The sequence below is a fragment of the Eutrigla gurnardus genome (assembly GCF_963514095.1).
Source record: "Eutrigla gurnardus genome assembly, chromosome: 14".
Taxonomy (NCBI): Eukaryota; Metazoa; Chordata; class Actinopteri; order Perciformes; family Triglidae; genus Eutrigla; species Eutrigla gurnardus.
Window position 1 is genome coordinate 818,504 of NC_139937.1, and position 25,163 is coordinate 843,666.

General features: G+C 39.6%; 1 protein-coding gene across 5 annotated transcripts in view; it reads left to right on the forward strand.

The window, feature by feature from the left end:
* Positions 1-25,163, forward strand: part of LOC311024687 (CREB-regulated transcription coactivator 2) — a 93,081-nt gene that overhangs the window by 31,756 nt on the left and 36,162 nt on the right. For 3 of the 5 annotated variants that reach the window (XR_014598316.1, XR_014598317.1, XM_084027211.1), the window contains exons 3-6: positions 294-410; positions 4,315-4,376; positions 10,022-10,090; positions 14,724-14,830. Coding sequence is in view for 1 of the 5 variants with exons in the window: in XM_084027211.1 (XP_083883337.1) it covers positions 294-410; positions 4,315-4,376; positions 10,022-10,090; positions 14,724-14,830 (355 nt within the window). In the remaining 4 variants the exon portion in view is untranslated. The remainder of the gene's footprint in view (positions 1-293; positions 411-4,314; positions 4,377-10,021; positions 10,091-14,723; positions 14,831-25,163) is intronic. The other 2 variants (XR_014598318.1, XR_014598319.1) reach the window with 1 other exon arrangement.

Here is a 25,163-nt window from a genome sequence, read left to right on the forward strand (position 1 = left end):
AAAAATTAGAGTATCCCTTTTTAAGGGTTAACAAAACCTGCTTTCTGGAATACATCCCAGCTAAATGTTGGTGCACCGGTGCGACCAAGGAAAATATCTAGTCGCACTTTTCGCGGATTTTTGGTTGCACGTGTACCGAACATGGTCGCTCTCTGGATCCCGTTAATCACCTCTGATAGTTGTATTTCTCTGTCTGTGGTAACTGTTTTTTTTTTCATCAAGTGAGGAATATTAGACATGTTGAATAAATTATCATGACAAAACAAAAACCTCATTGGATCTCTGTCTCTTAGGGCTCCTTCCACTCCACTCTGGAGTCCAATCGGTCCACTCGGCATCACGGTCTGGTGGAGCGAGTCCAGAGGGACCGCCGTTTCATCTCACCAGTCCGACCGTACCGCAACCGACAAGTATCCTTCAGTTCACTGTCAAACGCTGTTAGGTTATTGCATGTTTTCAAACCAACAACCTTCCTGTCTGTGTGTCATTGGTTCCGACTGAAGACTATGAATAAGAATATGTTTCTTCAGTAATTCAGTCAATTAATTAGTGACTTTGATGGGGACTACTTTCAACGGTGGATAAATCCACTCATTGATACATTGTGTACATTTAGTTTCTCTGTAGATTGTAATGATAGTGTGGAAAAACATATGTATGTAATATTACTGCTACGTAATATTACGACTACTGCTAATATAACTACAATTGTTAAAGGTCCCATATTATGAAAAACAGGTTTTCTCTGGTCTCTACACCTATTAACTGGTCCTCCCTGAGCCTGGCAACTCCCAGAATGAGGAAAACAAGTGACTCCTGCATGGTCTCTGCAGCCCCCCCACTGTTACAATGGCGCTCCTACAGGCTGTTCAGATTCAGCTCCCGTTGTTATGTAACGAAAGGAGTCATTTGCACAGGCCGAACTACTCTGTTGATAGGAGATATCCGAGAGGGGGCGTTTCGCAAAACAGCGGGGAGAGCGCAGCTCGACTTACATCGACATGGTGCTGGGTGATCCGCCTGGTGCTCCGTGAATAAGTCCTGGTGCGAGTGAAGCTGGAGACATTCCTCCCTCTGTCTCACACGCTCTGGTGTGTCTTCACTGCTGCCTCCGGTCGGACAGAACAAATTTAAAGGTGCAGGCACAGAAGCAGCCTGTTCTCAGCAGGGCTCATTTGAGCAACTTTTAAACAGCTGAAATCTATGACCAGGGATGGGCTTGGGGAAATGCATATCGAATACAGTGTTGTTGGACCTCTGACAGCTGTGTGAAAGTGATGAAAAACAGTATAATATGGGACCTTTAATATAACTACTACTGCTAATATTACTACTACTCTTAATATTACTATTACTATTAATATTACAACTACTCCTACTGTTAATATCACTACTACTGCTAATATAACTACTACTAATAGAACTACTACTGCTAATATTACTACTACTGCTACTGTTAATATTACTACTACTGCTAATTATTGCTACGTTAATATTGGTACTAGTGCTAATATTACTACTACTGTTAATATTACTTCTACTGTTACTACTACTGCAAATATTATTGCTACTGTCATAACTACTACTGTTAATGTTACTACTTCTGATAATATTACTACTACTGTTATCATTACTACTACTGCTAATATTACTACTACTGTTATCATTACTACTACTGCAAATATTACAACTACTGCTAATATAACTACTACTGCTCATATTACTACTACTGCAAATATTATTGCTACTGTCATAACTACTACTGTTAATGTTACTACTTCTGATAATATTACTACTACTGTTATCATTACTACTACTGCTAATATTACTACTACTGCTAATATTACAACTACTCTTAATAATACTCCTACTGCTAATGTTACTTCTACTGTTAATATTACTACTACCGATAACATTACAACTACTGCTAATGTTACTACTACTGTTAATATTACTACTACTGTTATTACTAGTAATGCTATTATTACTACTACTGCTAGTACTACTACTACTCTTACTATTACTACTACTGCTAATATTACTTCTACTGTTACCATTTCTACTGCTGTTAATATTAATATATTATATTAATGTTCATATTTATAGTATTGTTAATATTGCTACTATTGTTAAAACTACTACTACTGTTAATATTACTACTACTCTTTAAATTACTACTGCTAATATTATTACTACTACTGCTAATATTACTGCTACTGTTAATATTACTAATACTGTCAATATTACTACTACTGGTAATATAACTTCTATTGTAAATACTACTAGCCTACTATTAATATTACTACTACTGGTAATACTTCTTCTACTGATAGTCTTACTATTACTGCTAATATACTACGGCAAATATTAGAAGTAGACGTAGTATTAAATACTGAGAAAGACACGAGTCCCAGTGTTGTTGAGGAGTCTTTTCATTAACTAAGAAGTGTTGTGCTCTAATTAGATTTCAGTCACCTGAAGTGCTTTTAAAATTTACTTCAAACTTCAGTTGTCAAGACACAGTCCAGAGAGTCTGTGACGATGTAGAGATGGGTCTATTTCATTTTTATAAAGGTTGATTGATTTTTAAAGATGTTTAATTTCCATTTACTGCAGCAGCTTTCATGTGGATAGCTTTCATGAAGGTTAGAGGTTTTGTTTTTGATCATTTGCATTCGCTGTTTCCAGTCAAACGTTTCGATAATTCAGTCTGGAAATGCAGTTTAGGGTTTAGTGTTTGTGGAGGTGAAAATACGAGAGGACAAAGTTTTAATGAGTGACTGATGGACTTCTTAATTCCTGAATCATCTGAACAAATCAGCTTATTTTGGTTCAAGTTGTTTTTTGAATGAATATTTAAAGTTGTTAAATCATTATTAAACAGCAGTCACACTTTCTCTTCGTAGAAAGTGTGACAGACTGAAAACGTGTTGATCAGTGTCATGTGACCCAACTGCCCAGAAGAGACGTAGATGGATAATTTGTGACAGAGCTTATTTGACTGTTCATCATTCTTCCCTAGAAGTATGGGGTCAGTTCAGTCTCATTAATAATGAATGCACAGAGAAGGATTCACAAATGTATTTTGTGATTTATATACAAATGACTCTCTTCTCACAAATACATTTCAATACACACACAAATTTAAAATAAATCCATAAACAAAAATAAGTTTCACAAACACATTTCTGATCCACACACAAATGTGTCTAGTTTTAAATAAATGTAATATAAATCCATAAATATATGAATTAAAAAAATATTTGCAATTTTTTATCAAAAATGTATTTGTATGTTGTTACATTTATATACAAACCCACGCGGGGTACCTCAACATGGCCAGAGTACAGCTTTTTCTCTGCGCATTTTGCGTTGCTTTTCGGTAAAAGAAATAAGAACAAAAAGTATTTAAAAAAGTGATTTTATTCTCTCTCTAGCCAACGTTAGCTTGTTTGTAGCTAGCTAAATCCATTAGCTAGCTCTTATAGTCAGCAATTTGAAACCAATGTAGTAAGCAATTTACCTATTAGTTATTATGGTTTGCTTGTAACTTATTTTTGCATGCATTAACAACAGGTAAGCTTTAGCAAGCAAATGACCGATACGGTTATGTTTTCTGATGTTAGTAGGATCATATTTTGCTAGCTAAGTTAGCTTATGATCCGTTGTCTAACTAGTTAGCTTACGCAAATGCGCAGAGAAAAAGCTGTACTCTGGCCATGGTGAGGTACCCCTCGTGAGAATGCAGTCATGTGATTGGCTGAAAACGAGGGAGGCATCTGATTGGCTACAGAGAGTTCCTTGTTGAAAAAAATGCATTTGTGAATCCAGCCATGTCAGGAGAGTCTCAAAAATCCACACACAAATATAGACCAGTTCACACACAAATGCAAACAAGTTCACAATTGAAAAGCGTCTTGTAAATTCAAATTTAACAGTTTGTATATAAATGTTACAACATACAAATACATTTTTGATGAAAATTGCAAAAAAAATAAAAATAATAATAATATATTTATGAAAAACAAGACACATTTGTGTGTGTATTGAAATGTATTTGTGAGAAGAGAGTCATTTATATATAAATCACAAAATACATTTGTAAATCCTTCTCTGTGCATTCATTATTAATGAGACTGAACTGACCCCATATAGAAGTCAGTGGAGAAGGATGAAACGTGTAGTTTTAATCATATTAGCAACCACAGTTGTTCATATGAATGTTGATTTTTTGTTGATAGTGTTTCCATGAGCATAAGGTCCTTTTTAAAAACTGGTTTCTCTTGCTGTTTCCTTAACCAGTTGTCTCCTCAGATGGACAGTTCGCCATATAACTCTGCCTACCTGTCCCCGCCTCCTGACCCCAGCTGGAGAAGGTACTGTCTGATAACTGGTCCAGAGGCGTGACTCTTTGTTTTTCCCCTGAAAACCTTTCTGAAGCATTAGTGACACGGTGGTCGCACTGTTACGCCTAACGTTTTCATTAAGGTGTACCAGCACATGATTAAGGTGCACCCAAAGTTGTTCTCTGCACCTTTTGGCACCACAATAATACACATATTACACTGGCAATTTCTTGTCACATAATGCAAATGACTATTGAGACTGAGATACATGTTTTTTCTTAATTTAATTCTCAACACAAACAAATCACAAAAATCTCAATTGTTTAAAAATCAACACAAGTTGCTCTTCTTTGGTGATATTATAAGCAGTGTTCAAGTTTATTATCATATTTGACTCCTCACTGCTTCGGTTTGTGGCTCTGAGGCACTGAAACGCTACAGGGAGACAAAGGGAGACATTTATGATAGAAAGCATCATTAAAATTTTGAAGTTGTGGAGACAAAATAAGGACTTTGACAGTTACTAGAAAGACTGCCCTTCAGCTGAAGCTCAACACACGCAAAACCTGTCATCCTGCTGCAGTGTCCTTGAGCAACCACTGACCCTCCAGCTGAGGGCAGCTTCCAGGTGACACTGAGGCTTCACAGAGGTTTTCATGGACCCTACTGTGGCAGTAGCCACTAACCCTAGACAACTAACAGGAAGTTGGTTTTAGACCTGAGCTAGTTCTTTTATCCTTCCTTCTGTCTGGACATATGTCTCTTTCTTTCTTTTTTTGTTCGCTTTTTCTACAACCAATTTCCATTGGTTTCATTTCTCCTGCGTGCTTTTCTTTTAACAAGACTGTTACCCTTCAGAGAGAGACTGGCCTTGGTCCACAGTCACATTACAACACACTAGTCTGACAAATGTCCTCTAGTCCATCCTCCGGCAGTTTCCCACATGTCCTACACTCTGGCAGCTTGAGTCCTTCCTCCAGCAGTTTTTAGGTGCTATCCGTGTTTGGTTCTGCTGTGTTGAGGCTTAAACTGCCTCCATTCAACAGAAGCAGAGCTCTATGCTCGTCTTCTATTGTGTTCATGTTTTCTTAAATCCAACAGTGGGCCTTGTTCCCCAATATCTTCTTCAATGTCTTCCTAATAAAGATCTACATCAGATTGAAGCCATAAGACTTGTTGGTATCTATGACGATCAGAAGTAGGGCTGCAGCAATTACTGCATCACAGCTATACCGCAGTATGAAGGGGTGCACCACGGTGTTGAGACCATAATTGCTAAACCAGTACACAGGCTTTTTAATTTAGTTTTGAATCTCTCGACATGGGAAAGAAGAAACCTTCTAAACACGTTACATCTAGCAAGCACATCACATCATGGTAACCTCCTCGTCCCGACCAATCAAATAATCCAGAACACTTACACTGAGGAGAAGTCAAGTTAACTAGTCGAAGGTAAAAGGAGACGTGATGCCTCTGTACTGATACATGCAGACAGTGAAACCACAAGGTATTTTCCACTTGGCTTGTGGCTGATAAACAAGCACCCTTTATGATCGCTATGAATCCTCATGACGGGATATTAAATTCAATATCAATGACATTTTATATAGAAATTTCCCCAGCCTGCTGGCTGCTCGAGGTTTACCGGGGGACGGCTAGGAGAAGCTACACTATGTCGGTCCGCACCAGCTACAGGTAGCATTAGCTGGCTAGTTACGGCGGTGGCCGACTGAGTATGTTGGTTCAGAGCTGCACTTCCAAATCATTAAAGTTTTTAACTTAGTTTAGCTTGAGATTTTGGCTGAAGGTATACGTGTCCACAGGCAGCGTTGTTTCCACGCTTCCCATTCATTGTCTATGTAATAAGCTGTGCAATTAATTTGCGTTGCGGCGAGTTTCGAGAGACGGGGCGCCGCCTCCCACAAGCTCTCGAAAAAAATCTTTTACACTGACCATTGTCGATCTAAAATAAAGACAGATTCTGCAACTGCATAGCTTATTTCTCGCGTAAAATGTTTTCAGAAAAAAATTTCAGTGAACTATTTTTGTAAAATACGTTTTTTTTAATTATCCCGTAATTTTTCTACGTGAGAAATAATAGATGTAGCGTGTGAGCATGTGAACAGGTTGAAATGCGTGTGTCTCGCGCCCAATGGACACACCGGGCAGGAGAGAAAGAGAGGAATGTGAACGCCAACGTAACTGCTAAGCTAACTATTAAGCTAAAGTTGCTAACAAAGACACAACTGGAATTTAGCAAGAATGCAACGAAGATAGAGAGATGGGATTGTTAGAGCAGTGTGTCCCTTAGATGCTTCTTTAAAATAGCAAATCTCCTCAGCACATAAGTGTGTATGTAGAAGCAAGCTATACAAAATGTATAAATTCCGAATGTGACCACATTCACATTTATTTATATTTGTTGATAAATATTTGTGATTTGAATGGGTTTCAATGTGCACACTTATGTGCTTTGGGATCTTAGTGTGAGTATTTCACTTCACGTTGTTAACAATAGGCTAAAAAACATTAAAAAACTGGCAACACTCAGATATACACCACTTGCATAAATGAAATACAATATGCATGAACAATTGATAAATTATATCTTAAAAGACACATTAGTGTGTTTAGAGCATCAAAGTAAACATAGCGGCCATTAGCCTCTGTAAAGATGAATATAACTAAATGAAATGATCGGAGTTAAACTAGAGAGAAACACAGCCTGCAGTGACTGACACTAGGCCTTGTACAATCAGGCAGACACATAAACTGCACAGATAGCAGGTAAAAATTGAACACAAAGGGGTTTGGTTGCGATATGAGAGCAGACCGCAAAGTGGAGGTGAGATCGTTTCTACAACAGCTCCCCCCCCCCCCCCCCCCCCCCAAAAAAAAACCCTTACACCTATAGCACTCTGATCGTAGCACTGTTGCTCTTGAAGTACTACTTTACTCAGATGAGGACCTAACACTTGTTCTATTTTTAGCTCTTACTTTATCGGCAATGATACGTTGTGGTTTCTTTGTTTCCTTCTTTTGACAAATGTACTTATTGTAAGTCGCTTTGGACAAAAGCGTCTGCTAAATGACCTAAATGTAAATGTAAATGTAAAAACAATACAATAAAGACAATAAAACAAGAAAAAAGTCAAGCTGGGTTAAAAGCCAAGTACAGGAGGGTTTTAAGATAATTTTAAAAAATGGGCAGTGAAGGGGCCTGTCTAATTTAAGGATTTAAAAACAAATATAATAATCTTAAAATGAAATGTAAAGTTCACAGGCAGCCAGTAGAGGGAGGCCAGAATAGGAGTGATGTGCTCTCTCCTCCATGTTTCACTTAAAAAGTGAGTAGCTACATTTTTTTACAAACTGGACTGGCTGACTCCAAGATAAAGAGCATTACAGTAGTCCAGCCGAGATGAAATTAAGGCATGGACTACTGTTTCAAAGTGCTCAGTTGAGAGGATGGGTTTCACCATTGCCAGTTTTCTTCGATGAAAAAGGTGCTCTTTACCACTGCACTAATTTGCCCATCCAATTTAAAATCATTGTCCATCTTAAAACCCAGATTTGTAACAGTGGCTCACCATGCTGTACCAAAGGGCCCAAGTTAATAGGGGGGGGGGGGCGTTACAGGTGCCGCAGGGGCCAAAAACCATTACTTCTGTCTTCTTTTTATTAAACTTTAGGAAATTTAGGGACATCCAGGCTTTAATGTCATCAAGACATAATGGAAGTGGCTTAATTGACAGGGCATCATTTTTCGTTAGTGGTACATTAATCTGACTGTCATCCGCATAACAGTGGAAAGAGAATGGAACCCAGAAGAAGCAAATACAGAGAGAATGGGATTGGCCCTGAAATTGAGCCCTGTGGAACCCCGTATGACATGGGAGTGGAGGAGGACTCAGAACCAGCATTGCTTACAGACAAGGTTCTATCTGCCAGATATAACCGAAACCATTCCAGAGTACTACCACAAATGCCCACTAGCTACTGTAAACGGGATATTAAAATGTTGTGTGCCACTATATCACAGGCAGCAGTTAGGTCAAGCAGGACAAGAATTACATAGTCACCGGAATCAGTAGCCAGGAGAATGTCATTGAAGACCCTTAACAAAGCTGACTCAGTGCTATGCAGGGTTTTAAAGCCAGAATGAAACACCTCCAGGATATCATGCTCATCCAGAAAGAAATTCAGCTGGGCATAAACAATTTTCTCCAAGACTTTAGATTTTAAAAAAATGCAGCTTAGAGATAGGCCTAAAATTAGCCAACACAGTTTGGTCGAGGCCAGGTTTCTTGATCAGAGGTTGTACTACTGCATGTTTAAAATGAGCAGGAACAACACTGGAAGATGTTAATAATGGCAAGAACCGATACTGGAAAGAACCTTTTTTAATAAGTGAGGAGGGACAGCATCACAAGTGGAACCTGAAGGCGTAATATGGCCAACCACCTCCTCTAACAGCGCCAGAGTCACAGGCTCAAACTGGTTGAACAGTCAGGCAAGGGACAGAGACAGAGGGCCAGGGGCTGACATCAGAGCCCTTGTGGCAACGACCTTATGAATAAAAAAGTGCAGGAAGTTATTTCACATTTCAGGGGAAGCTTCCAAACAGACAGACTGTGGGGCAGTCAATGGTTTTGAATAACACATGTGGGTTATTAGGATTTGAAACAATAATGCTTTAAAGGTGTTCTGGTAACAACGCTAGCAGTCCTTTAATATTTGAAAGGAAACCTGCAGCTTGTCCTTCTTCCATTTGTGTTCAGCTCTGCGTTCTTTGGCCCTCCTGTCTAGCTGTACGAGTTCTGTCATTAAACCAGGGCTCAGGTTTAGCTTTAGGCCAACCTTCATGCTACAGTTAAGATACATAAGTGCTTACAGTTGTAAAGTGAACTGAATATTATGAAACAACGCACTATTTATTATGTGCTTGAGAACAAAACTGCAGATAATAATTGTAACTAATGATAGCACCAAATGATTTGCTACCTGGTCGTAATAGAAAACCAGTATGGATTTAATTGTATTTAATTTGTGTTTCAAACTAGGAATTGACTAAACTAAAAATGCGTAGTTCACTCTAGAGATGTTGTGAAGGTTGAAAGTTGAGGACATACTGAGGAATTTAAGTCAAATACAGGCCTCCAGCAAAATCATTGAGGATGTGTTTGGTTAATAAGCCAGCAAGAGGCACCAGATACATGTCAGAACACTGATGGATAACAGCAGCTGGGCATGAAAAGAACACACGGTGAGGGGTTTGTTCTGTAGTGCAATCTGTTCTGTCATGACTTTGAATGATTTTCACAGTGAACTGGGAATCTGTTGATCAGGCATTGTATCGGACTATTTTAATTGTATTCCATTTTGATGTCATGTACAAAATGCACTGATACACTTGAAATATGTTGTTTTTTGCCTTTGGACACTTGATGCTGTGAGGTATTAAACAGTAAGATCACCAGATATTATATTTGCATTAGCGCCATCGGGTGACATGCCAGCCTCCCTCTGTCCTTCGCTCGCTGCCTCCATCTTTCTCCTTCGCCTGCTTTCAGAGCCCACGTTATTTTTCTTATTCTCCACATTGCTTCGTCCTCTTTTTTATATTCTTGCTCGGTGGAGGAAAGTAACGTTTTGTTCTTGTCGATCATGAAAAGGAATTGGTCCGGAAACTTCCCCGGGGATAAAAGCCAGTTGTTTCGTCTCCCCACCACTGCACTCAACAGGTGAATCCTCATCCTCATCTCCCTTTTGTCCTTCCTTTGCTGGCCTTCCTCCAGCTCCCACCTTCAGAGTGGAAGAAGTCCTGTTCAGCATAGAAATGTCACAATGAGAATGAGTCTGATCAAAAGTTTTATTTATTCTTTCTGTTGCTGACTTGCTCGACAAAATCTATTTGATACATCTGTCATCATATTCCAGTTATGTGATTTACAACCTGAGGTCTTGTTATATAAATCAATCTCTAGGACAAGAGGGGTGTACCACCAAGACAGCTCACTGTGTGGGTGTATGTAGATCACCATGGTAATTAATGCTGCAGACCTACACCTGGTCCAGACCAGAGTTTCACATTGCAATTGCTTTATTGTCAATAGATCCAGATTCTCATCTGACAATTACATTAGTAGTTACACCATATTACACTATATTATTAATCATGACATATACATTAATAGTTCACTATAATATTAATCATGACGTATACATTAATAGTTCACTATATTATTTATCATGATGTTTACATTAATAGTTCACTATATTATTAATCATGACGTATACATTAATAGTTCACTATATTATTTATCATGATGTTTACATTAATAGTTCACTATATTATTAATCATGACATATACATTAATAGTTCATTGTATTATTAATAATGACGTATACATTAGTAGTTCACTATATTACTTATCATGATGTTTACATTAATAGTCCACTATATTATTTATCATGACGTACACATTAATAGTTCACTTTATAATTAATCATAACGTACAATAATAGCTCACTATTTTATTAATCATGATGTTTACATTAATAGTTCACTATAATATAGTGAACTATTAATCATGATGTATACATCATGATTAATAGTTCACTATATTATTAATCATGACGTACACATTAATAGTTCACTTTATAATTAATCATAACGTACAATAATGGCTCACTATTTTATTAATCATGATGTTTACATTAATAGTTCACTATATTATTAATCATGATGTATACATCATGATTAATAGTTCACTATATTATTAATCATGATGTATACATTTATAGTTCACTGTATTATTAATCATGACATATACATTAATAGTTCACTATATTATTAATTATGACATTTACATTAATATTTCACTATATTATTAATCAGTGTGATGTTTACATTAGTAGTTCACAATATTATTTATCATGACATTAACATTAAGGGCCCTAGTTTCGTAGACCAGGCGCAGTCAGCTCTCAGCGCACCTGCGCCACGCCGACGGGGTGTGTCTGCCTGGACTTTGCAAGTTTCGTGCACCGCGCAGGCTCGCGCAGGCACACCTCCCGTCACTCCCACCCGTGCAAGTGGGAAAGAGGGAGGAGAAGAAGGCGTGAGTGGGAGATGAGGAGGAGACGAGGCGTGGACTGGGATTAATACAGCCGATTCAGATCTTCACCAATCAAATGAGCTCCTCTCCTCACCTTTAATGCGTTAGGGGAGGTTCAGTGCAAGTTCCGTCACTTGACAACCCGATGACAGAAGCAGCGCCGGTGCTCCCACCACGCGCATCACGCGCTGTGCGTGCGTATCATAATAATAACAATGCCGATATAATAAAAAACAGGAGAGAGAGAGGGAGATGTTTTGGTCCGAGAGGCTGAGTTTCCGTTACGTGTGCCATCCGCCTTTGATCTGACGTCAGATGTGACGGGACAATCAATATAGATATAAATTCACATGCTGATTCAATTAGTTGCATTAAGTAGTGTTTGTTGTGATTATTTATTGCATTTAAATGTGCCTGGAACTGTGGAAACCTGCCTGTGAGGTCTCGGTGACATGTGCGCACTGCGCGCCGTCAGCCAAACTTCCACTCCGCCAGCTGTGATCCACCTTGAATGAATGGACTTTATTTACGCCTTGCGCCTTGCACCGAGAGTAGACCAGGTCGGAGCTGGCGAGCTTTCAGCGCAGTCTCGGCGAGGCTTTTTGCCACGAAACTTCCGCTACGCCAAGCTGAATCTGTGACGCCTCCCCCTGCTGCGCCGCCACACCCATCTTGGCGCAGGCGATCCACCAAACTGCCAAACTGACCGTGCGCAAGGCTGCGCGGGTCGAAACTTGCATTGCGCCGGCTCCGCCACCAAACTAGGGCCCTAATAGTTATAACTATATTATGAATTATTACATTAACCTTAAGAGTTCACTATATTATTCATCATGAAGTTTACATTAATAGGTCACACTATTATTAATCAGTCTTTTGTCAGTAGAATTGTGCTGGTCCACGTTAAAGGTAAGCCCATCTTAAGTGTGCTGCAGCTGGAGCAGCCAAAGTTTTCAGCTTCTGACAGCAACACGGGAACTTAGATTGAGTCTAGTTGTAGCGTTTATTCACTGACATGGACTGGACTGCTGCATTCACCCCTGTCTCTAATGCTACATGCTAACGGCTGTAGCTCGTCGGTGAAACCCTGACAGATTCTATCAGCAGATACACAGCTGACAACTCAGCTAAATTAACTGATGTGGTGGAGACTCACTAGACTGTTTAGCTTCATACTGCAGCCGCTGATAAATGATGATGTTACATGTTTGTTCATCAGGTTATTGTTGCAGTTGCAGTGGTGTCGGTACCGTTGTGTCGGAGTATTTCAATTATGAGTACCCGGTATCGGTGCATCCCTAATATTTCTTTCTTTTTTCTTTTTTTTGCAGTTGAAACGTTTTAGTTTGACCTTTCCTGGCCTGGCGGGGGGCTCCATAGGAATAGTGGGCTGCCGTTCCAATAACATTGTAGGGGAAACACTGATATACAGTATCATTACATTTACATCAATAGTTCGCTCTTAAGTAGTATGAATTCTTACTATGAATATCTGTTGGCTGTTTTTCCACTGTCATTTTTGCTGCTAATAGAATGCAGATTAGATTTTTGATGAATCTATTGGCTTAGGTCACAGAAAGTATTCAATCAACAAGCTTTCTGTAGATTTCCATGTCTGCATCAGGCCACAATGTCAGAACTTTAGAATGAGCAGGTGTCATGTTTGACAACCTCTTGCAAAGCCGTCCTATTTTTGAAGAAAAGGCTGAAAACGACATACCCAAAGTAAAATGGTTAGTGTTTTTGAACCCCTATGACTACAGGCACAAAGCTGAGCATTCCTGAAAGATAACCCTTTGAATTTTCTTCTGCAGGTGTCAGATTTACTCTAAGTGTTACTGACACTGAGTTACTGCAGCTCAAACATAGTGGAAATTGCATTTTTTTTGCCTCGCCTAAATTATTTTTCTTTTTGAATGAAACAAGTTCGCTGTGGCTGTTATAGATAGGCCTAAAAGTTGAATGAAGTGTTCCAAATGAGATTATGGGTATTTTTAGGTATATAATTCTACTTTTTTTTGTTGTTTATTTCACCAGTTTTACAACTACTACTAATAAAACCAACATTTTTTTAATGTTTCTTTACATAACAGCCTTCTGTAATGAGACGCTGCATAACTATCATATCTGCAGGTCACAGTCTGACCTTTCTGGGCTGCTGCGCTCTCAGCCTCAAGCCCCCTCCCCTCATGTAACATACCGCTGGAATCGTAAACTCATTGGCTATAAGACCTGTCAGTCAAAAATGTACTCCTCTGCCTATTGGCTCTCTGCCTGGGGATTCTCGTGGTTGGTCAGCCGAGAGGCAGTGACGCACTGGCTCTCTTGATGGACAGTTTTTTCGGCCAATTGGGATCGCAGAATCATCGAAGGGGGCTTGTTTTGTCGCCAGGAAGTAGCGCTACACGGAGTTAGCAAAGTCCGTCATCGAAGAGCGATAACTAGCGATAAACAGCTATAAACAATCTTTTGTTCAGAAACTCACAACGTCAACACATGGCGTGTTATGGATGATTACCGGAGATCGCGTGCTCGTGGGACTAAACGAAGTAGCTACTTTTGTTCGTTGGACTCTTACCGTTCTCTGGATATAAGGATTAGCATGCAACTTGTTCTTTATGGACTTCGAGACAGCTCGAAAGGTAGGGAACTCCTGTCATGTTGTTGTTATTTTTCTGTGCACTCCTTGCACACATGCTGTGTTTGCTTTTGATGTGTTTTCCGTGAGCATAAAACGGCGTACTTTTTCGATTTGCGAGACTCGTAGCTTTCAAATGATGTGTAATATGACTCAGACACATAAAAATAATATGCGAGTAAACAGAATGAATGCGAAACTACTGCAAAACGGCCCGCATGCGGGCCTGACAAGAGAAAAAGTTTTAATAAGAGTGGCTAAATAAACATTTTCACACATGAATGTTCTCCCAACATTCCTCTCTGGTCTTACTAGCAGCAATAGTGTTGCTTTTAGCATTAAATGTGTTTAAATATTTTTCTGACCTTATCATTCTTCTTGACTGCACTGCCCTGGTCCCCTTTATACCAGGGACATATAGGCTGTCTGGTTTGGTGGTACGCCCCACGTAACACACTGAAAGTGAACAGGTATCAGGTAATCTGTCTAAGAATCCAGCAAAGCATCCTGACGAATGGAAGGAGTTTGTTACACTTTGATATCGAGACTCACCTGGCCTTCAGCTTGTGTTCTCTCTCTGCTTACAAGCCTTTATACTGAGTGCCTCTCACTCCTCAGGACCAACTCTGACTCGGCACTGCACACCAGTGTGATGAACCCTCCCACCGGAGACCCGTTCACTACCGGAGGACCCACCCTGACCCCCCAGAGCAACAGACGCACCGGTAAGGCAGCACTCCTCAACACATCTCAATGTTGGTCTCAATGACACATTATATCTTCTGCTGGTTTAAGTTAAGACCAGCTTCATCTTCCCTTTAATGAAGCCATGTAAGGTGAGTTCATAAGTGTGGGTAGCCAAGTCAAAGAACAGATCAGGACAGGTGTAATATGATCTAATATCTTACGGTGTGTTCACACTGAACGTGGAGCATATTATTCGCTGGAATTGCATACAAAGCCAATGCATAGACGCAAATTTGTGCCGGGTGGCATCGCATGCCACATAACCTTATCAGCGTTGAGATCTACGATAGAACCTCACATAAGTCCAGAGACCAGACCAGACTATGTGGACAAACCAGAGACTGTCTGTGGTCCCCCAGGGGTCTACGATAGTAGCTCACATTAGTCCAGAAATCAGACCAGACTATGTGGAGAATCCAGAGACTGTTTGTGTTCCCCCAGAGATCTACGATAGTAGCTCACATTAGTCCAGAGACCAGACCAGACTATGTGGAGAAACCAGAGACTGTCTGTGGTTCCCCAGAGGTCTAGATAGTAGCTCACATTAGTCCAGAGACCAGACCAGACTATGTGGAGAAACCAGAGACGGTCTGTGGTCCCCCAGAGGTCTAGATAGTAGCTCACATTAGTCCAGAGACCAGACCAGACTATGTGGAGAAACCAGAGACTGTTGGGGTCCAAACAACAAGGTCGCTGCCATATTTATGTCGCTGCCATAAGATTACCTTATTTGGAGTGTTGATGGAGCATCTACAGTGTTAGCATAGCCTAACACCCATCAATCCAGACTGTTTTAACAAACTGTAATCTACAAGCTCTGAGCTTCTCAACTACAATACATATGACATAAAAGTACCAAAAGGAAAAACACATTTTTTTACAAGGTCTATAACTTCTTAGTCATTCTCCTGATCACCCATCAAATCCAAATCCTTAACATGATGAATGAACGGTCTCTATATACAGTCCCCTCTGACACTATTGGAACACCAAGGCCATTTCCTTTACTTTTGCTGTACAATGAAAACATTTGGGTTTTACATCAAAAGATTAATATGAGACAAGTGATCAGCTTTTATTTCCAGGTATTTACATCTAGATCTGTCACACAACTTTTGTAACAGAAAAACACATTTTTAGGTGAGGAAAAGTAAAGGAACAGATAAACTTAAATAGATTAAAGTGAATAATACTTTAGTAGAATATTTAGTTGCAAATTCTTTGCTTGCAATAACTGCGTCTAGCCTGTGACTAGGGCTGGGCGATTTTTCTATTTAATTGATTAATTTGCATTTTTGCTTTCCTACAGTTTATGAAATGGCTGAACCGCAAAATCAAGATTTAAAAACAGTTCTAGACTCCACAGATTTGTTTTGCTTTAAGAGACTCCGTAGTAGCCGACTCTCTCACTTTCTAGAAAGCGCGCAAAAGTCAGCCACATACAATCACATGCACCGCTCCCGTCAGACAGAACATAAAAATGTCCACAAACTCAAACGTCCTTTTACCAATTAATGAGAATACTTGCAGTTTGCGATCTCCGTTTACTTCTCCTTGGCCCTATCCTATCTCTCCTCTCTCTTCCCTCTCACGTCTTCACGCCCCTCCTCCTTAAGCCCCGCCCCTCCCGGTTACCCGCGGCCAATCGCAACAGGTGACACTGACAGATACATGCAGTGAATCAAATTACACAAACAAGAATAAAGGCACATTCTCTATTTTTCCATTTTACCTTACTGTTACAATTATTTTTATCTTAATCTCTGAGTTAACCATTTAACTCTTTATTAAACCAAGTTACTTTTAGTTTAACTATCTTACGGATTTATTACTGCACTTGTTTAGGAACTAATTTATTTGAATCCCTGCTTTCTCCACCCAGGCTACATATTATTTATTGTATTTCATTTTACATCTTTTTTAGGGATGGCCTACAAGAGACATTTTTTTCAATTTGATTTAAAAGAATCTTTGCACAATAATGACAGCCCAGTGTTTTTTTGTTTTTTTAATTCTTGAACAACTGATTTGTTCGCATAGGCCTAGACTTCTTTGTAATCTCATTTATGTTTATTGTGTTAATAAGGAAAATATGTATTTAAATCTTGCCTTGATCTTTTCTGTTTGTTTAGAGAAAAACAGACAGAAATCGAGGTTTAAATTAAAAATTGTCCAAATCGCCCAGCCCTACCTGTGACCCATTGACATCACCAAACTTTTGCATTCTTGTTTTGTGATGCTTTTCCAGGCTTTCACCGCAGACTCTTTCAGCTGTTGTTTGTTTCAGGGGGGGTCTCCTCTTTAGCAGGTAAAGGCATGCTCAATAGGGTTTAAGTCTGGACCCCTTGGTTGTTTTGGCAGTTGTGTTTTGGGTCGTTGTCTTGCTGTATGATGAAGGATCTCCCCATTACTTTGGTTGCTTCTTTTTAAATTGTCAGACAAAATGTTTCTGTAGACTTCCGAGTTAATTTCGCTGCTGCCATCATGTGTTACATCATCAATGAAGATCCAAGCCCAAGCCATGCCATTACCTTCACCGTGTTTCGCAGATGAGCTTGTGTGTTCAAGACCATGAGCAGATCTTCTCTTTCTCCACACATTAGCCTGTCCATCACTTTGGTAGAGGTTCATCTTTGTGTCATCAGTCCATAACACCTTCTCCTGTTCACTCCTACCCTCTGGAAGTTGTTGGTGATGTCACTGACCGTTGTTTTAGGCTTTTTCTTTACAGCTCTCGCACTGTTTCTGTCATCAGCTGCTAATGTTTTCCTTGGTCTTCCAGTTTGATGTGGTTTATTTTTTATCAGGACGTTCCAAATGGTTGTACTGGCAATGGCCAATGGTTGTGTGATTGATCTGATTTTTTTTCCATCTTCTCTCAGCTTTAAAATTGCTTGCTTTGCTCTGGTCTTCATGCTGGTTATGCCTTTTTAACTATAAATGCAGTCTGCTCAGGCAAAACCCAAGGCTGAAAATTAGAGTAGATATTCAGCCCTATTAGAATAATCAATATAATAGGACACACCTGGGCAACAAAACACAGGTGTTAGTCACATAATAATTTTGCTCTCTTGAAAAATGGGTGGGTTTAAAGAAAAGCTGCTATCTTTTAAGTTGTGTAACAGATCTAGATGTAAATACCTGGAAATAAAAGCTGAAAAGCTGATCTCTTGTCTCATATTCATCAATAAATTCCCACTTGTTTCCATGCATTTAGTGCACAAATCTGGTGTTTTTAATTGTAAAGGTTTGATGAGACTGTATGTATGTGTAGGTGTCACATACAGTATGTCCACATTAATTATCTACTGTATACTGTATCAGTCTAAGGTGTGTTATTATAGACTTAGAATGAGCTCTAGCACAAGCGGTTTTGCAATTTCCCTCTGAAATGAAATGATAGCCTTTTGAAAACTGTTTGAACATAAATTTGCAGAATATCTTCAACAGACTTGTATTTAACATTTCCCTCTGCAGTGCTACTTTGAGCCACATGAGGCAGTCTGAATGTTTGTATTTGTTATGATAATTGCAACCTGCTTATATAACTGAAAGTAATATAAAATGCTAGTGTACATTCTGTATAACTGATGAGAGGAGAAAAAAGAGAAACTGCTAACACTGCATTTATTTGATCCCATTTATGAAATATTTAACTCGTACATCTCTTCCAAATGGCTGGTTTTCTTATTCAAGATCATGTAATATTTATGTGGATATGGCACTAAAAATGGTCAGGAACATTCATTTACACATAAGGATGATCTACTCGCAATTTATACATCAGGCTTATGTTGGTCCTGATGGTTTGGCATTCTTACAAAGTGGATCCCCAGAAGAAAGGTTGAGGAAACACCGCCTTCCCACAGCTAAAATGTCGCAACCGATCTTCCTGCTACAAAGAACTGGCTGAACTGTGATAATGAATGTGGCTATTTCAGGTATCTTTTTACATCATACCATATCTTTATTATGTGCTTTACAATTGGATTTAATTTTTTTTCCCCTATGAATGTACACTAAAAAAAAAGATATGTTAGATTTACTTAAAAATGGTTTGTCAAGTGGTTCCACATAACTTTGTTAAGTAGATGTTAATAAACCAGTTTACATAAAATGTACTCAATAGATTGAAGTATATTGTACAACAGTGGCTTGAGTGACTTAAACTTAATTGGGTTACTTTATTTTTATGTATGAAGCCTACGTTAAACTTATGTGATATAGTTAAGTTCAGGGAATGAACTGGATATACATTAAAGCAATTCAGGGTTATTGAGTAAGAGTAAATTGATGTGGTTAAGTTAGTCTTAACTGAGTTTAGTTTGTCCAATAAAATGATGTTAAAAATAGAAAAGGCCTTAAACACAAAAAAAATCACAACTTTTCTCAAAACAGCACTTTTATTAAGTGTTGATAACCGTTCAAAACAGTCTGTTATACAAAAACACTGGAAAGCATTAACATGTTTCGTATGTATGAACATTAACTAATTGTTAGTTTTGTATGTATGAACATTAACTAATTGTTAATTAAACATGTAATGTATTGTCATTAGCTTCCACTGAAAATGCTTGTTCTTCAAATTCCCTTAAAAAGTATCAGAAAAATCTAAATGCTTGTAATGTAGTACCACTGAGGTTTAAATAGCACCCTTAAGTAAATTTTAACATAACATAAAGTGCCACAAGATTATTAATTTTTCAATAAACATATTGCCAATAAATTCAAAACATTTTTTAAGCTCTTAGCTCCAGCCATGGCAAGGGCTATGCCTCTTGGGCAGTGGGTCACAAGCTTCAACATCATGAGGTTGCCAGAATCTTTTACCCAGTAGGGCTGACACTGACTACAATGGGAGGCAGCTTATAGCAACTGAAACTGCTGTACACACAAGTTGACACATGAGAAAAATCATGACAAACAAACAATCAAACAATCTTATGTCTGTGGGCCAATTTAACAAAATCTTAACAAAGGACTTTACAAAAGCGTCAACAGGACGCATTTGGTCACAGGTCAGTTGTTTGACAACACTGCTTTAGAGTTCAATTTGAAACTTCTACCTTTCAGGTAAAACAGTAACAGTAAGAAATTACAAAAAAGTTTAAAGTGATGGTTCGGAGTAAAATGCACCCTAGGTCATTTCCACCATGACATCAAGCCAAATACCCCCTCAGAAGCATTTTTAGCGATGGTCAGCATTGGTTAAGATAGGGCTATCAGCCGAATGGCTTAGTACTAGCGCGATGGTACAGTGTGTATATCTCGTAAATTACCCCACTAATAATGCATGTAATGTTACCAAACTTCTGTAGTAGTACACATAGGGTCTGTACTCACAAAACAAGGCATTTGGAAGTTTGTAAGTACACCAGGAGTTTATTTAAAAGAACACTTGCCTGATAGCTTCTATCCTCTGCTGCTAACGCTACCGCTGCGTAGACGCCACTTCCGTGTTTACCCAGCTGTTTCCGTGACGCGAGTTTCATGCGAGAGTGTGAAAAAGTTTAGCTGAATTTTTATAAATGCTTGTATTATCAGGTCAACACGCAAGCATTTATAAAAATGTGTTGACCTGATAATACAAGCATTTATAAAAATTCAGCGAAACTTTTTCGTACGCGCGAAACTCACGCGTGAAACTCGCGTCACTGCATCGGCTGGGTAAACACGGAAGAGTTGTTGACGCAGCGGTAGCATAGCAGCCGAGGATAGAAGCTATCAGGCAAGTGTTCTTTTAAATAAACTCCTGATGTACTTACAAACTTTCAAATGCCTTGTTTTGTGAGTACAGACCCTATGTGTACTACTGCAGAAGTTTGGTAACATTCCATGCATTATTAGTGGGGTAATTTACGAGATATACACTATGCACCATCGCGCCAGTAATAAGCCATTCGGCTGATAGCCCTATCTTGACCAATGTTGACCATCGCTAAAAATGCTTCTGAGGGCGTCCTCACTCTAAAAACAGACAAAAAGGGACAAGATCATTTAATAAAAACTCTCCCACTGAAAGCACATAAGTCATGAAACTTGCACCATTTTAATATTCATCTTGATAACTGACTCCACTAGTAGGTTAAGTCAGTTAAATAAAAATAAATACAAGAGGGCAAGAGATGCAGGGCAAACAAAAATGGACTATATACAAGGACTCAAACAGCGATTGACAGGAGGATCTGGGAAATGAGGACTGAAATATTCAAGAATGTAAATGTGTTTTGTTTTGTTTTTGGGGGGAATTATTCTTAGTGTTGTTCTCTCAATGTTTGTCAAATGAAAACAATCATTAAGAACTGAAGTGAAAAAAATACCCTATCAAAGGAAAAGAAATCCTAACAAACTCGTAATGGATAGGTTTGTCAAAGTGTACAAATCATATATTCTGCGATATTTGTAGGCACAATGAAAGTGAATGTGGAGGTACAACTCAACACCTCTCCCCTTCACAGAGGCATTGAATCTTGGTGAGTCAATTACAAAATCTGACACATTGATGAGAGGATATTTAGCTCTATTCAATCCTGAATGAAAATATAACTTTAAAACAACTGATGACACTTACTCCGTACTCCTTCACTAGCTTTTCAGGGTCTTCATTGAGATACAAAGCTAGTGCTTGGAGGCTGCAAGCTCTCCTTGTTGTGATGGAGTCGTTCTACAAAATACAACAGGAAATATACTGTATAAACAAATCATTGACATTTAGAAGATGTAGAATTCCAGAAAGTGATCCCTGACACAGATATAATTTGGCCAGCCAGCCTTCATGCAGAGGTCACTCACACATTTATAAAATCAGAGTTAGCTATAGTTGCACTTGCCATTATTAGCAACAACGAGCAAGAGCAAATAAGTGTGAAAGGCAACAGTTGTTATGTGAATTGTGTTACTTTAAGAGTGCTTGGGTGGGCAGATTTATTATGCAAAGTATCCACAGCAACTGAGGTATCTATTAGTATGCAAGTAATTATACACAAACCTGGGCAATGACAGCCATAATGTTTTTGATTTTGCGTCCTGCTGCTCCTCCTTTCTTACGGAGCACTCTAGCCAACTTGTCAGAGTAGTGGTCCAGCTGCGACATAAACTTCGGGATGAGCGGGATGGTGGTAATGCGCGTGAACTCTGCACTTAACTAGGTATGTATTTCAACAAGACAAAAACACAAAGTACAGAAGAAGGTTAACACCCATCTTAAAATTTAAGTGAATATGTAATTTCTTAAGACAAAATGATTGCCTAATGACAAACACTTAATTATGTGGATAATATGAAATTAATATTTTCAATGGATTAGGAGGAAAAGTGAATTGGATAAACATAAAATATTGCAGTTTGTTCCTAAATAGTGATGTCAGTTTTAAGCTATACCGCATAGGCCCATTCAGTACATGAAGCAAAGATAATTTACTTATGACCTGCAAATTCAAGACTTGCCTCATGTTCCATAAAAAGATCTGGCCATCTACTTTTGAATTCTGCAATGAAGGGCATGTCTTGAACCACCTCATACCGCCGATGAGCAAAGGTTTTCTCCATTTTCTCTTTTATCATTTGATGATTGTTCCTTTTCTTGACCTCAGATAGCAGTTCCACTTGCTCTTTCTCAAGACTCTCTTTGTCTTCTCCAGCTGGGTAATGGGGGCAGAAGTTGACTTCAGCTCTCCTGGGTTTTTTCCCTTGGTTAGGAGAAGAGGAGTTACCAGGCTTTCTGTTTTTCAGAGAGTTCATGCTTATTTCTGGGCATCCCAAACCCCTAAGTTTAGTGCGGTAGTTGCCCATTTTGTACTTCAAGCTGATTTTCCAACCGTAGTATCCAGTAACAGAGCCCTGTTCCTTTAAGCATGGATGTTTTATGATCAAAGCTTCTGCAACATCATCTAATTGTGCAGAGGTAGGGTATCCTGTTGTGTACTTCATTATTTCAGAAGCCAAGGCCTGCAAAATGTCTGACCTGACTTTGAAACTTGGGTTCAGCCACTTGCCTTCAGCAAGGAATTCTTGGTTCGCCTTTGACAGCTGCATCTCTACTTCGTAGGAGAAGGGAGGAATAGGGAAGGTGCGTGGCCAGCCTTGACATCTTAGTGATGAGGTTGAAGTTGAGGTGGTTGACTGAGAGGATGAAAGTATATCAGTGTCTGCAGAAGAGTCATCCACCCCATGAAAAGGTGCATTAAGGAGTATGGCTGGGTGCCTGTGTCGACTGCTCACTTGGTATAATCACTTTTACCGTTCCTTTGTCTTGGATATCTGCTGTTGAAGTCAGGTTCATAAACTGGTCAAAATCAATGTCCATGTACTGCAGTCTGAACTCTCCATCAATTCCACACTGTTTTTGAATCTCAAATTTAAGACTGTCCACAGAGTCCGGTATTCCAGAAGGCAAAGTTAGCTTCACACAGTTATCTTCTCCTAGGATAATCCAAAGCTTTGCTGGAGTAGACATTGTGTGCACCGTCACATCCAACTCTTACTCTGAAAGAGAGAGAGAATATTAGTGTAAAACAGAGCAGAGCACCAGTACTAACAGGTTTTGTGACATCTTTATAAACTAGATTAAGTGATGAAAAGCTAAGTCACATAATACTTCAAAATGTTTCAAGTGATATGCCTACTTCTGTCAGAGTCAAGAATAACCCTTGCAGTAAATCAGACTATAGCTCCTACAAGCCATTGAACTTCTAAAATGATTGTCATTGTATTTTCTAAATTAAAGTGTATTTCAAATACACAAAATACACTGTAAATAAGACAACTTTTAAACTGTGAGATTTATTTTTTCACTTTGACAGAGGTATGCTACTGCCACCTACAGATTTAATGTCTTTATGCCAAGCTACATGCCAAGCTACATGACATGCTAACCGGTACCGGAACCAGTGGATGTACAGAGAAGAACATGGTATCTAAACATCTTGTGCAAGTTTGGGTTAGTCAGAAAAACTGCATTTTGATCAAAACACCCAAGGATTCCTTCAATATTACCTGAAGAATGTATGAATCTTTTCAAAGTAACCATCCGTAAAGGGCCAACTTTGTAATCACAGAGGGGGTAACGATCCACAAGTTGACTCAGTTCAATCACAGAAACATCCCTTGGAGAAGGATCCAACTCGAAGGATCTGTAGTGTTTTCTGTACCATGAGCTTATTTTTTTTTTTACTATGAAGGTAAGTCCATCTTTCAAAACGCACATCTGCACAATTTCGGCAAAGTCTGGCAGTCCACCTACAAATCCATGCACTATTATCATGCCACTTCTGAAGTTGATGCCATCAGCAGAGACATTCTGTGCTAGATTAACAACAGTAAGATCAGGGTACTTTTGAAGGAGGCTAGCTGCTACCTCCTCTTTCAGGACATCAAGAGGGACTGTTGAGACTCGTGCAACCTCAAGAGAGTTTTTTTTCACAGCTTCATGAGCTGATGTTTAGTGGCCAAAGACAGTGTTATGTTTTTAAAACAGTTTGTATGCCTCACAACTTGTTTAAAATAACTGTGCTTGGATTCAAACCTCAGAGTCCAGAAAGAAACAACCAAACCAAAGAGAAGGATCAGTGCTGGATAATGTTCCAGGTAGTGGTGCTTTGGTCGCAGTTTTCTTTCTGGGAACAGTGTGCAATATGTCAGACTTGGGCATGGAGGGAGGACTCAGATGCAGGGCAGCGGCAGTAAAAAAGGCTTTTATTTCTAATATAAAAAAGAACAAACAAAAGACCGCTCCACAGGGAGGAAAAACAGGTTATGAAAAATAATGCACATGGAAAAACAGGAACGCAAAAATACAAACTTGGCTTGGGAAGGCTGTGGCTCTTGACGTGACAAAGGACGAACTGGCACAAGACAAGGGGAGACGCAGACTTAAATACACAGAGGGATAACGAGCAACAGGTGACAACAATCAGGGATCAGGGATGACATCAGACCAGGGAACACATGAGGAAGGGCAAGTGACCTGACATTACCACACCGGCGTGACAGTACCCCCCCCTTAAGGGACAGATCCCAGATGTCCCTAGGGTCCATGATACGTAGGGCGGGTGGAGGGGGCCAGGAGGCAGGGCTCAGGAGGCCGGGCATGAGGGCGACCTAGCGGACGGGACCGCTCAGGAGGCCGGGCGTGAGGGCGACCTAGCGGGCGGGACCGCTCAGGAGGCCGGGCGTGAGGGCGACCTAGCGGGCGGGACCGCTCAGGAGGCCGGGCGTGAGGGCGACCTAGCGGGCGGGACCGCTCAGGAGGCCGGGCGTGAGGGCGACCTAGCGGGCGGGACCGCTCAGGAGGCCGGGCGTGAGGGCGACCTA